The sequence below is a fragment of the Spea bombifrons genome, chromosome 6, assembly GCF_027358695.1.
Source record: "Spea bombifrons isolate aSpeBom1 chromosome 6, aSpeBom1.2.pri, whole genome shotgun sequence".
NCBI lineage: Eukaryota > Metazoa > Chordata > Amphibia > Anura > Pelobatidae > Spea > Spea bombifrons.
Genome location: NC_071092.1, coordinates 41,845,397 through 41,859,028, shown reverse-complemented (window position 1 = coordinate 41,859,028; position 13,632 = coordinate 41,845,397). Strand labels below are relative to the sequence as shown.

The 13,632-nt window shown below is 38.0% G+C and overlaps 1 protein-coding gene across 1 annotated transcript; it reads left to right on the top strand.

Moving 5' to 3' along the window:
• The first annotated feature begins 438 nt into the window (after positions 1 to 438).
• LOC128500132 (vitamin D3 hydroxylase-associated protein-like) lies at positions 439 to 12,230 on the top strand. Its single transcript, XM_053469167.1, has 15 exons — positions 439 to 733; positions 2,328 to 2,441; positions 4,167 to 4,310; positions 6,647 to 6,780; positions 6,856 to 7,062; positions 7,519 to 7,559; positions 8,080 to 8,204; positions 8,366 to 8,491; positions 8,762 to 8,859; positions 9,166 to 9,265; positions 9,433 to 9,476; positions 9,793 to 9,832; positions 10,308 to 10,416; positions 11,281 to 11,426; positions 11,847 to 12,230. The coding sequence occupies exons 1-15, from the start codon at positions 524 to 526 to the stop codon at positions 11,970 to 11,972; spliced, it is 1,764 nt and encodes a 587-aa protein (XP_053325142.1). The 5' UTR covers positions 439 to 523; the 3' UTR covers positions 11,973 to 12,230.
• Positions 12,231 to 13,632: the final 1,402 nt, after the last annotated feature.

The following is a 13,632-nucleotide window of genomic DNA, read 5'->3' as shown; positions in this document are numbered from 1 at the left end:
TAATATGTTAAAATATGTGAACGCCAAGTTTCTATGGACCAACCCCTAAGTGTGGCACATTTTTTTGCTCTAGTACCAAAGAAGCACCTAAATGTTTTTCTTACTCTAGAAATGAAATGGTTAACTAAGCACACACATATGATATGATACACATATGATATGGTACACATATGCTTGTTTGGCACTCTAGCATTGAATAGGCCAACTACTGTGAGTTTATGCTCATAAGCATCAAAGAGATGAAATAGATGTACATGCCTGTGCGCATGACTAAATAATTACAATGTAAGCCAAAACATCTGGGTTTATTGGTTGTCTTTTTAATCTCTTATGGGTGGGACTGATTGTATCTCTCTGTTATTGTGCAATGCTTAAGACGAGTGTCTATCGTCAATAAGGACATTCTCCGCCTTCTCCAACCTCTTCAAATACCAAATAATAGTTCTGTAAGCTGAACAGACTTTTACAACTAATCATAGTAGTAAGTAAGTAACTAAGTAGCTGCTCAGAAGAAGATTCTAATATGTTTGGTGAGAAAATGCACCAGATCCTGTCGGACTATCAGTGTGAATGGAAGATCGTTGCTATCTCAGCATGCCTTTTGGCTGCATCGGTTTATGGACTTGATTGGAAAAAGAAGAGACATTTGCTCAGCAAGATACAACAGGAGAGAAGGAGAAGGAATCAGAGTGTGAGGATAATGAGAGAAGCAGTCGAGAAATTCATCAAACAGGTACAGCGTAAGCAAAAAAGTATTAAAATCATTTGTGGTTGAAAATTGCTTAATTAAAAGCCGCTTTATGGCGGCTCCTTGGACAAACCTATTTTATACAGTCAGTAGTAACGGTTTAAGTTCCAGAATTTTGAATACCCTTTATCTATTTTTTGGACTTGTCTGTCTGGACATTCAACCACATTTGGTGATGCCTTGCCACATAACACATACTGTTAATCTTACAAAAGCCCTGGAAAAACAATCTCTGCTGAACACATTGGACATAAAGTAACACAACGTGGCTATACATTGAATCAATCCCCCATAGAACACCAACAATTTATTGATAATGTTTTCATCCTGTTTCATGAAGTTTGACCATATTTCATATTCACATATAAGTAAACTCTTGCACATCATTTGCATTAAACAAGTGCAGAAGTGTACAGTTAACGGAGAGTTGATTCAGCTCCACGGCAGGCAGTGCAGCTAAACAGTATATAGTCATCAATATTTTCAGGTGTTCATAATAGGTATTTATTCCGTTTCAGTGTGAACAACGGTGTGTTCCATCTGTCTTTCTATTCCATTCAAATTGTTTCAGAGCAAAACTAGCAAGCAAAACATCTTAATTAAGAAATAGACACTTTATTGACATTCTTTCCCTGCTTCTTATATAAGGACTTGTTTTCCTGTTTAAACCTTTTATGCCAAATATGGAACAACCATACATTTGGACCTTTCATTAAGACTGATATTAACCATAGCTCAAATTCAATTCTAGTATGACCGATGAATGTTTCCACGTGGCTTGGAGATGTGGCATTAATGACCGCTACTGCTGTTCTGAAATGCTGTTTGGACGCTGAAACAAATTCTGTGATTTAAAAAAAAAAATCCAAACGGAAACATTTTACTGTTGAAAACAGAAATTAAGATACTTACATTCGAGTTTAGGTCTCTGGTAACCTACATTCCTGCCAGTGGCACGCTAAGGTGGGTGCATTGGGTACACTTAGGCACACATGTAATGAAGGAGCTCAGTGGGGACAACTCGAACAGAGAGTGTGAGCTGGTCTGAAGTTAGGCTCAGTACAGGGTAGAGTTGTGTGTGTTGGCATATGGTGTTAGAGTTTTTGGTGTTTAGTGTGAGAGTGAGTGCGTGTTTGTGTGATAGTATGTCTGTGTCTGTGTGTGTTAGTTACAAGGGGGTGCTGATGAAAACCTGCACGCCTGTGCCTGTAACTCTAGAAATATAGACGTTAGTGCATAGATTGTTAGCATAAGAATCAAAACTAGCTCTACCTGCTTAACCACCAAAAACAAACAAAACAATGTAATATTCCCTACAGCAAGTATATCAGCAGTATATCTACAGCAAGTGGTCTGTTTGCAGTGCAAATCTGTAAAGATACCCAAGGTACAAAATACTTCTAAAAACTGTAGTGAACCCAACCGGTCCTTATGTATGTATGTATGTATATATATATATATATATATGCTGCACTAGAAGAATTACTTAAAAGCATTTATGAATGACAGCTTGGTCTCCCGCTGGTTTGTTGCCTCTAACTATGTCCAATCTCTAGAATGTATATGTTTTATATTTCAGAATCCAGAAGTAGATCGCAGACAGATCCTAAGTTTATCATTGCCAGAACTTTGTGAAAAAATCAAAGATGGATCCATTTCTCCAGAAGGCGCCCTGTACTCCTATGCTGAAAAGGTGCGGCAAACACATAACCTATCTGTTCTGTTTAATTTTTTGTTCTTCAGTTAATATTTTCGGTTGTAGGCATTTTCAGTTTTCAATGAGGTAAATAACAACAGAATATAGGGAAATTACATGCTTTCTTCCTTCTTTCTTAGCAAACTTTAATGTATAGTTTTTTTGTGGCTGGTCCAGGGGAGGACTTGCAAGTCCAACCATATGGCCATGTAATATAGTGGCTGAAAAACAGAATACCTGCTATATACACAATAACTAGTTATTCTAATACATACATGCAAAATTAACAAAGGAAGGACCTGATCAAGGATGTAGACGTCCGTTCTAGATATCTAAATGTCCAATGTATTTAAAAGAAAAAGTAGCTTGTGACAGTGGCCCAAAAACTTTAGCATAAGTTATGGTGAGTAAAGGTGATGGAAAAGCCCTTCTACTTAAAATGAAGGGGGTAATAGAAGTATTATTAGACACTCATCTACAGGCACCAGACAAGCCAGAATGCTTGTTTTTCCCTCAGAAATCTCATGGCGCTGCCACAACCACAAGGGATTCTGGGTAGGCGCATGCAAATAAGGTCAACAATAATCACCTTTTGCCACTATATCCACTTTATACATGGATCCTTTGAAAGTAATTGCCTGCTGATTATTTGCATGCGGCTACCCAGAATCCCTTGTGGTTGTGGCAGCACCATGAGATTTCTGATGGAGAAACAAGCCTTCTGGCTTGTCTGGTGTCTGTAGATGAGTGTTTAATAATACTTCTGCTACCCCCTTAATTTTAAGTGGAAGGGTTTTCTATCACCTTTATCCACCATAACTTATGTAATGGTATTTCTTAATTATCCCAAGCTTCAAGTGATAATCTGGTATCACAACTTCATGCTGATGAGTCCTATTAAGGGTGAAACAGCTGTCCATGAGTGGTGATCTGGCTACTGTACCTCTTACCTGAGTTTTGTCTAAAGGCTGTCCTGTACAGCGGGCAATTACTTTCAAGGGATGCATGTATAAAGTGGATATAGAGGCAAAGGGTGGTTATTGTTCAACTTATTTGCATTTGCCTACCCAATAGATAAGTGTTTCATGACGCTTCTACTAACCCCAAAACTTTGAGGCAGAGTAGCCTGGAGGCAATCCTAAAACTGTCTGTTTTGCCAGCCCTCCCCAGGGCTGGTTGTATTTTTTCATGCTAGCTATCCTTCTTGGCAGAGCTCTGGATTACATTGTATTCTAGAGTAGAGCTTTTTAGCCTGTGAAGCTCATCGAGTACATCCAAAAATGCTAGTAGGTACTTAAATGCATGTTTAGTTAAGCCATTAGGATTGGGAGTTGTGCTTCTAGGATCACTAGCTAAAATAGATCATATTATTGGAGCCTTGAAACATCTTCTAGAGTTACTGTACAGACCTAAAACTCTGGATCTTGGCACATGTGGCATGGTCGTGTGATGCCACAATGATGCCACATCTGGTACCGGAAGAAGGACACAGGGATGCTGGATTAATTATTTGTTATTCAGAGATTATCTCTCTTGGGTTGCACTTAAATTCTTACTAAACTCGTTAGAATTACCGAATATTTCACATACCAAACAACTATGTTTATGTTACGGTATACAACTGTTAAGGACAGCAAACACATATTTTAAAATCATAAAGAAGTGCTTTGTCTAGACATGTATCCAAAATACCATTTGAATGAACTGCTTCACCCTTCACAGGCTCTAGAAGTGAACGAGGAGCTAAATTGTGTGACGGTCTTTATATCTGATTGTGAAGCTCAGCTCCGGGAACATAAAAAGCAAGAAAATAAAGGTGTTTTGTACGGTATCCCGGTCTCCATAAAGGAGCACATTGGTTACAAGGTATGATTGAGAATAACAAGATTAAATATATTGCTTAACATTTCTGAATTTCAGGAAAGGCGAGAGTCTGACATAAACAGAATTTTCCATATAATTCCTTTGAAACATAGAATTTGGCAGCAGATAAGAACCATTCTGCCTATCTCGGGTGCCTGTTTTCTTTCTATGTAAAAAGTTCTTGGTCTCATCTTCAAATTTAGGAGCCATTTGCCTATCCCATGCATGTTTAAATTCCCTTATGATAATCCATCATTTGTTTGGTGATCGGCAAGGCCAAGGTTTGAGAGGAAAGTCTGTCATATTACATAATTAATAGGATGGAAAAAAGACATAAAGTCCATCATGTTCAACCATGACTGAAGTATCCTTAATCTTCAGGCCAGGACCCCCACCCAAGTTACCTTAACCCAATAACAACAGACACAAGAAACTTGGGTTGAAAAGGCCACAGCCAATTTTATTTATTAACCGAGTCATTGCCATGCAACTTTATGCCCGACACATTGTTGCGTTAACAGGGCAAAGACTATCAAACTGAACACATAAATATAATAAATAACATCAATAAATATAAATAATTAACAAAGCCATAAAGCCTACCAGGCAAACTAGGAACCACCATACAGGGACAGACAAACCAAGATGCCCAAACCTGAGGCTCCCAGCACCACCTATCGGGAATCTTCCATCAAATGCTCTCCCCCAGAGCATTCACACCCCCTAGATACCCGGTGCGCTACCCACCCGGCTGGGACAGCAGAAATACCCCAACATAACACAATAAACAGGGAGGGATGGCAGGACAAACACAGGGTAAGGTGACTACAAAATGTCCCTAAGCCTCGTGTCACAACCCCTTAAATAACTACCCCCTAAACCCCACCCCAAACTGGCACCAAAGCCTGGCCCTACTCAGGAACCCAGTCAGGGCCCACTCTGGCCATGCTGGCCCCCAGGGGCATTATTCCACAAGTTGATCGAGAAGATGGCAACCCTCTCCCAACTGAGATACTAATGTCAAAGGCAAAAAATCCTTCTTCACTTCAAAGGGATCAACATTCCCTTTTCTACATTTACTGGTGATAACCCTGTATGCATTTCATATCTAGAAAAACATCCAAAAGTGTTTTGATTATTTTGAATAATCCACAATTTAACCGCCCGAACAGTAAATAAACCTTGTCTGTGTTTAAGACAAAAGCTCCTTTCTTCAAATACCCACGTGTTGTCTGGAAAGAATGATTTAAAAAGAGATCTCCAAAGAGATAACGGTATTGACCTTGAATATACCCCCCCACACAGATCTTTTCTCCAGAGAAAACAATCCCAATTTGACAGCCTTTATTCATAGCTGAAATATTCCATTCCTTTAATCATCCTGTGATGATTCTTTGAACCCATTCTATTTCCAGTATGTCCTGCTTTTTGTTCTGGTGCACAAAACGGCAGAACATATTCTAGATGCGGTCCTACTAATGGCTTCTATAGAGGGAAAGTTATGTTAATACATACCAGCATCTTGCTTGCCTTAGCAACAGCTGCTTGAGGTTGTGCACAGCTGCACAGTCTATTGCCAATAAGAACATTTAAATGTGTAGACATTATCACAGGGTCTATCCAATAATTCATTTATTACACAGGGAATTCACAGTTTAGTGTTATTTAATTCTGATCTTTGCACAGGGCTTATTATGTTTTAGTTACAGGATCAGTAACGTAATGCAAAGCTGGTGCTTCCCCTATAGAGTTTGTTGAAAGTAATTTACCCTTTTGTGGCTCCACATATTATTATTATTGTTATTATTATTATTATTATTATTATTAGTATTATTATTTAAGGTCAATGCTGGTCATCTGCTTCCACATGTGTTATGAAATTGGAAGCACAAGTTCATTAGTTGCAAATTTAATTTCCCGGTGTGACTGTTTGGGATTGTACCATGGGACAAAATGTTTCTTTTCCCACTAACAGAGGTGTTTTTTTTGGGACAGATATGTTAAAATTGGAAACAATTTATTTCTTTATGGATGTCTTCCTCACCATTATTCAACAGCTAATAAAGAAAATTATTTTGTTTATCCAAATTGTGTAAATTTTGGCTTAGATATATATATATATATATATATATATATATATTTATCATTCAAAATAGAATAATTGGAATTATGACAAATTATATTGCAACATCCAACTAGCCACTGGTTCTTCAACCGTTATAAAACTTAAATAAACCTCAATATTTATTGAAGTTTTCTAATGGAAAGAATTGGGTTTTTTTTAGTGAAACATGAAAGAAACGGCGTACTAACAGCCTGCTTTGTTTTGGGGACTTTAGGGACATCCTTCCACGTGTGGCCTCGTTCAGTATCTTGATGAGCTTGAGACAGAGGACAGCGTCATTGTTAAAGTCCTGAAGAAGCAAGGAGCTGTTGTGTTTGCAAAAACTAATGTCCCACAGTCTTTGATATGGTGAATATTATCCTATAGAGGGATTGCAAACCGGCAGACCGTGCTTATATATTAAATCAACATCTTCTTCCACAGCTGTGAGACCAGCAACCCAATATATGGGTTAACTCGTAATCCACACAATCAATCCAAAGGAGCATCTGGCTCTTCTGGTGGAGAGGGAGCACTTATTGGTGGAGGAGGCTCAGTTTTAGGTTTTGGAACAGACCTTGGAGGAAGTATTCGTCTTCCTGCCAGCTTCTGTGGAATATCAGGATTCAAACCAACTCCAAACAGACTGAGGTAAACAAAGGTTTATGTGATTATATTTAAAGCCTCGCTCACTTTTTGATTTATGCATGTTTTATATACCATTTTATATTATATTTATTCTAGTTGTCGTAAAACATTCCAAGATGGACTCCAACGTGTATTAAACTATTCAACTACAAACTACATAGCAGCTTTAAGTATTTTATTTGGGTCTAGTGGAGTGGTGAGTTTGTGAACTTGCATATCCTCACCTGAAACTCACAAATGTTATACTCTCAAATATGTCTGTAATAGTTATATACATAAGCGCTCATAGGGATTTCTCCAAATAATGTTTCAGTCTCAACAGAGACATTTATCAACATGTTCTTGATAAATGTCTCTGTTGAGACTGAAGTGTTGATATGTAATAAGCCACTTCTTTGATTATCTGTTGTTGGCACTTTTTTTTTTTAAATAAAACAGCTGTTTTCATTTTTGTTATAGCATTCATGGAGTGCGTCCCTGCATTGATGGACTACTATCAGGTGAATTTAAGTAACTTGTGGTTAATTGGATAAATGCCAGTTGTGACATTTTTACAACACTACACACATTTAAAGGTCAGGTTCTCAACATGTTTGTAGTATTGGCCAAGATAGTAGACCTAAAAAAATGCAATGTCCACAATGCATATACCACGAACATTGAATTTGTGGAAACCGGTTGTTGACACATAAAACAACACTATTTTTAAAATTGTTTTAATTTTTATGCTGAATTTTCTCATAAACGGTCGTGTGAAGCATCAAACATTTAAAGTGTAATCCCAAGAACTGGTGTCTAGTTAAGGGCATCATTTAAAAAGGAACACACTTTGCTTGCTGCTCACAATACCAGCCTTCCCACTAGACAGCCTAGGAGTGTACCTAAGGGTTGCTCCTCTATGGGAACTGTCTAAGAGTCCATGGATATGCATATTGTGTATGTTCAAGGGGTTGGTGCTTCAAACCTTAATGCTATTAGGTGTTTATTCTCTTAGCAAAAATTTATGTTCACTTTTTTCAGTGCAACTATGCGTTGGACCAATGGCAAGAGACGTGGATAGCCTGGTCCTCTGTATGAAGGCCCTGCTGTGTGATGAGATGTTCAAGCTTGACCCAAATGTGCCACCTATTCCTTTCAATGATGAGGTAATGAGATACTTGGACCCATACCACATTAAGACCCTATCAGCAGCCTTTTAACATGTTGTTCATACTTCTTCCTACATTTGGAAGCATATTGCCTCTCTTATTATAGTATTATAGTATTTGCATTAGCGTCGACTAATCTCTATAAACCTCATTTGCAGGTATATTCAACTTCCAAACCTCTTCGTGTGGGATATTATGAAAGTGATGGCTTTACAATGCCAAACCCTGGAATGAGAAAAGCGTTGCTGGAGACCAAAAAACTCCTTGAAAAAGCAGGTCACACGGTAAGAGTACCAAAAGCAAAGAATACTAGCCAAAATACAACATCTGCACCAAAAAATACCATTTTTGTAGTAGGTGCACAGTGCTGGGACCCAGTGATCAGGATACACATTCAATACACTATTCAAATTTTTTTTTACATGGGGTTAAAATGGCAGAAAATTCAGTTTTTATCAGTGTGTCTGTTTTATACATTTATACATATCTTCAATTTAAGGGTCTTGTTTAAGCCTTTCAAACCAGATTTATTTGATTATTCCATTACTTTTCAGCTGGTTCCATTCACGCCTCCCCGGATAGAGTATGCAAAACTTGAACTCTTTTACAAAGCCGTGTTAGGTGACGGGGGAAAAACATTACAAGAGAAACTGTAAGTAGAACTCATATATATTATTATAAATACGTATTAATAGAAACGTACAACTTCTTGTCAATGTCTGGTATTTAATGGGACCGTTTACTGCCCTAGACAGCGCAACTGTTGAGAAAAGCATCTAGAAGTACTAGGAGAACATTTAAAGGGACCCCTTAACTAGAATTTGCATTAAAACGCATGTGACGGACAAAGTGTCTCGCGGCTCTCCAACCATCCCCGCCCTGTGTGATAAAGAGGGTAGTGATTTTTTTTTAATCAACTCTATGACTGTTTCTAGTTTGTTTTTTCCCCCCCATACAGCAAAAATAACATCAGTGACCCAAACCTTAAAGACTTAAAGATGAATGTCAACACTTCTTCAGTCTGGAAGAAGATTCTCTCCTTTGTTCTGAGGCCTCTGGTAAACATTATTTAGTCTGGCACCACGTAAAAAATAACACTTTATTGGAAATAGAAAAAGTAACTCTTAAATGCATGCCGATTTAACGGCAAAGAAGCACACTTTGGATTTTTTTAGGGTCTCAACGGAGACAAGCCAGGTAACAATTGATGTATTTTTTTCTCTAGTATCCAAGAATGGCTCGGTTCCTGAATTCTTCACGAGGTGCGAGGTGAGACCTCTTTACTCTAGAACCACTAGTAGTATGGAGAAGATTTTTTTTTTAATGTGCCTGAATCCCAGCTAGTACCTCTGGTCCCAAATTAATACTCGGACCCTGGATACATACTTGTACTTGGGAGTCCAGAATATGAGCAGTTACTGAATGTGTGTCCTTTCAAGACAGAAAAAGTATTACTATTATTATTATTATTTTATTATTATTATATTATACAAATATTATATCGCTATATCAGATCTTGGTTTATTTCTGTATTTTCTTTCATTGTTGTTACCGTCCCACTAACTTCCTCTCTTTAATTGTTCAGCTCGGTGAAGGAGCACTGGAAGCATCACACGGCAGTGCAGGTGCAATGCGCTCGACTATTGCTACATTCACAGAAATGTTACTAACAAAAAGAGACATAATATAATAAATATACATTCTTCACATTATACAATATTCTGTAAAAAAAAAATTGAATGATCAAGTACTTCCCACCCAGCACTAGAACCTGTAAGAAAACATTGCCCCATGTTCCGCTTGACGCCAACAGCACTTTTTCTCCAGAACAGTCTATTTCATGTCATTGGGTTGGTATACTTATTATATTTGGTTCTATAGTCCGGCATCATCCATGACATTGTATAGATGAATGCGACTCTATAGTGATTTCTAACTTTTGTTGATTAGAAATACAGCACAAAGGTGTCTTTGAAGGGGTTACACCTGGGAATAATATACCTGGTCATAGGACGTATGAACATTTTTTAACATGTCCCAATTGAATATCTCCTGATTTGTTTTTAAATTATTGTGAGACTAACATGTCTATCATTTCAGGAATACCAGAGAGAATTCATTGCGGAGTGGAGAAAGATGAATTTAGATGTGTTACTGTGTCCGATGTTGGGGCCGGCTTATAACATAGGCTATGCTGGAAAACTCTTAGGTATTTATTCTTTAATAACAAAGACTCATGGACAGTTGATAAGAACCATTCGGCCCGTCTAGTCTGCCTATTTTTCCCTAGATATTAAAAACTCACACCTTAATCGGTCCTTGGCCATGTCTTAAATTCTGGATGGTTTTATGTCTATCCCATGCATGTTTAAGTTCCCTCGCTGTATTAGCCTCTACCACTTCTAATGGGAAGCTGTTCCATTTATCTGCCACCCTCTCAGCAAAGTAAACCGTCCTTATGCTGCATAGATTTATAACATATCCAGTCTACTAAGTTAGCTAACCTGCTTTCTTAATGATATTCACTATATGGCATGTCTGAATACAGTGACAGTAGAGGCTAATCAAAAAACAACCATGTGTATATGTGGGGCTATGGGAATGTAAACTTAAAGTGATGATTTATAATGGTGTCGTGAGCCAAAGTCCTATGAGAGTAACAGGAATTAAACTGGGGGTTTTAAAATGATATATATATATATATTACATGTGTAAGTATGCGTGGCAGTTCACGATTCATCTTGCATCCCCTTGAATATGCTGTATATATGGTTAATTTTGGCAGCTGAACAAAAAATGCAAGCAAGATGTCAATGCCAAAAAACTTTGTTCCAACATGTGTCTTGACTCGCACGCGTGTTGGTAAGAGAACATATTTTTATTACTAAAAATCCACCCCTGCTAGGATGGCCTGAGGACTGGGATAAACAAATGCAACCATCACTTTGGATTATCAATCATTGTACAGCGCTACGGAATTGGATGGCGCTACATAAAACAATAAATAATAATAATAATAATAATAATAATCAATCAGGGCAAAAACTAAACAACATTTTTTTGTCTACTTTAGTCACTATTTCCTACACAATGCTGTTCAACGTCTTACAGTTCCCAGCTGGCGCTGTAACCGTGTCTTCTGTCTCCGAGAAAGATGAAGAGGAACTGAAGGGTTATGAAGGATACTATAATGATCCTTGGGACAAACTCTTTAAGAAGGTATGCTTGGCACGGAGACACAATAGAAGATCCTTCCTAATTTCTGTGATCGTGTATGTGTCAAATTCCTTTTCGGGTAATATTTGCTTTACATGAAAGATCAGTTTTGATCATAGTTATAATTTTTGTATTGATTTACATAATTCCATCATATTTTGCAATGCTGTACAATAAGCTTAATAAATGGTGAGTATAACGCAAACCAGGCCTCCTCCTGATACTCCTCCTGAAGCTACAACCCTTATGGCTTTACAAGCTGGACACTTCTGATGGTAAAGATGTGATTTGAGGTAGAAGAGCAGACCAACACTGAAAAAGGGGGATAGTTCCTTTTAAAACGGGACAGTTGGGAGTTATGAATGTTCCCGGTGTGATTCCATGTCAACATGGCGGTTACATCTCCGTTCTGTATCCCCGCAGGCTGTAGAAGGAGCTGTAGGACTCCCTCTGTCTGTTCAGTGTGTGGCTTTACCCCATCAGGATGAACTCTGCCTGCGCTTCATGAAGGAGGTAGAGACTGTCCACAGACAGAACAAGAAAAAGTAGTGAAGCCATTCATACTTTTACTTCTTCATCTAAAGACGGCTCTGGAGAGACCACTAAGGCGTCCTTCTGGATTTTCCACTTCAGTGCTCGCTTTCCGAACACAGCAAAGACTACATTTCCCATCTATATCTGCTCTGGGAAATGATGAAGTGTGCTAAAAGATGTATTAAATATATCTGTGTCCATGTGCTTTGTTTTCTACCCAAATTCCATTTTGGGTAAACTGACTTATTTGGGCAAATGAAACATCACTTTTTAGTTTCGTGTCTTTTTAGTTTAGTTTACTGTCTCAGAATATCTGCATTCTTAAATTGATAGAGATTTTCGAATTATTACAATGTGGCTAAAAAGTAACAGTTTCATTTAATGTATATACTATTTTACGTACATTGGGATTTTATAGCTCTAGAACACTAAAGCACTCATACACAGAAAACATTTTGAGTTCCTAGAACAAAATCGGCATCTGAGAAGGAAATAGAGACGGGGATTTTGGATCATGGGAGGTATACTATTGCAGGAATCAGAATCCCATCTGTAAAAGCTGGTCATCTCCAAACAGGTTACCCTTATTTTTTTTATTATAAAAACATTACATTAACATAAGTAATTTTGAATGTCTTTCTCTTTTTTTATATATGGAAAATTAGGCAGTCATTTCATCACTCAGACTTTTTACTTTACATGCACAATCTGATTAGATGCGTTTCGGAAGGAATTGGGCAGAGGAGATGGAATTTTTAAGAGGTTTCTTTACCGAGACTGTTTCGCTTGACAATTGTTTAAATGACTTCTGTGCCTCGATCGTACGATACAATCACCAAACTGTTCCGCACCTATGACCCAAAACAAACCTATTCCCCTTCACTCTATATTGTAATGACGATAATATCGCCTCTCTAATGATATCCACATTTACATGATTCTTGTTACCTAGGATTTCCAATGTTCAATTTGTGATCCTGCTGCAAAACATCACTGACTCCTTCGATAGCCTGCAATGGAAGTCATTTAAAGACAAGCGAGGTTAAGGGAGATACAAGAAGAAGCCAGCATTTATCTGCGGTGCATGGGTTATTTAGCATGTACCTGTATGGTTACACAGTCCATTAGCAGTGCTTCAGAAACGTTCTATTTATCCAGGGTTTGCACACAGCTCGGAATCTCTACTGAGCCTTACGACGACCATTTCTCCCTAAAAAAAAGCACATTAAAGGGTTAAAAGGGGATCGTTAAAGCTGCAGAAGAAGGCTTTGCTTACAGGATTTCTGAATTGTGTGGGTGCAGTACCCAAGAACGTGATTATAGGCATAAATTCAACATCTATGCCCTTTAACCGAAACATTACAGAAAACACATTGTAACATATAATGACTGTATAATAAAATCCTGTGATACATGTTGAGAGATGTTGGCTGGCAGGAGAGCAATCTTTTTAATACCCTTAAAAACACCTGGCCCAGAAGCTCATTCCTAATATAATGCACAGAATTTATAATGCAGAATTTAACGGCTGAACTTAGCCCGCCTATTCTGCCCATTTCTCCTCCTGTGAACACCTCGCGCCTTACTTGGTCCTTAGTCTTTTCTTTGGATAGCTGATGTGCCCATCTAATTCATGTTTAACCCTTTGAGTGCCAACCACATACCTCCTATGTGG

Coding starts and splice junctions, on each gene's coding strand:
- LOC128500132 (XM_053469167.1), top strand. CDS start 524: ATGTTTGGTGAGAAAATGCACCAGATCCTGTCGGACTATCAGTGTGAA. Junction 8,205..8,365: donor CTATTCCTTTCAATGATGAG/GTAATGAGATAC, acceptor CCTCATTTGCAG/GTATATTCAACTTCCAAACC. Junction 9,833..10,307: donor AGCATCACACGGCAGTGCAG/GTGCAATGCGCT, acceptor CTATCATTTCAG/GAATACCAGAGAGAATTCAT.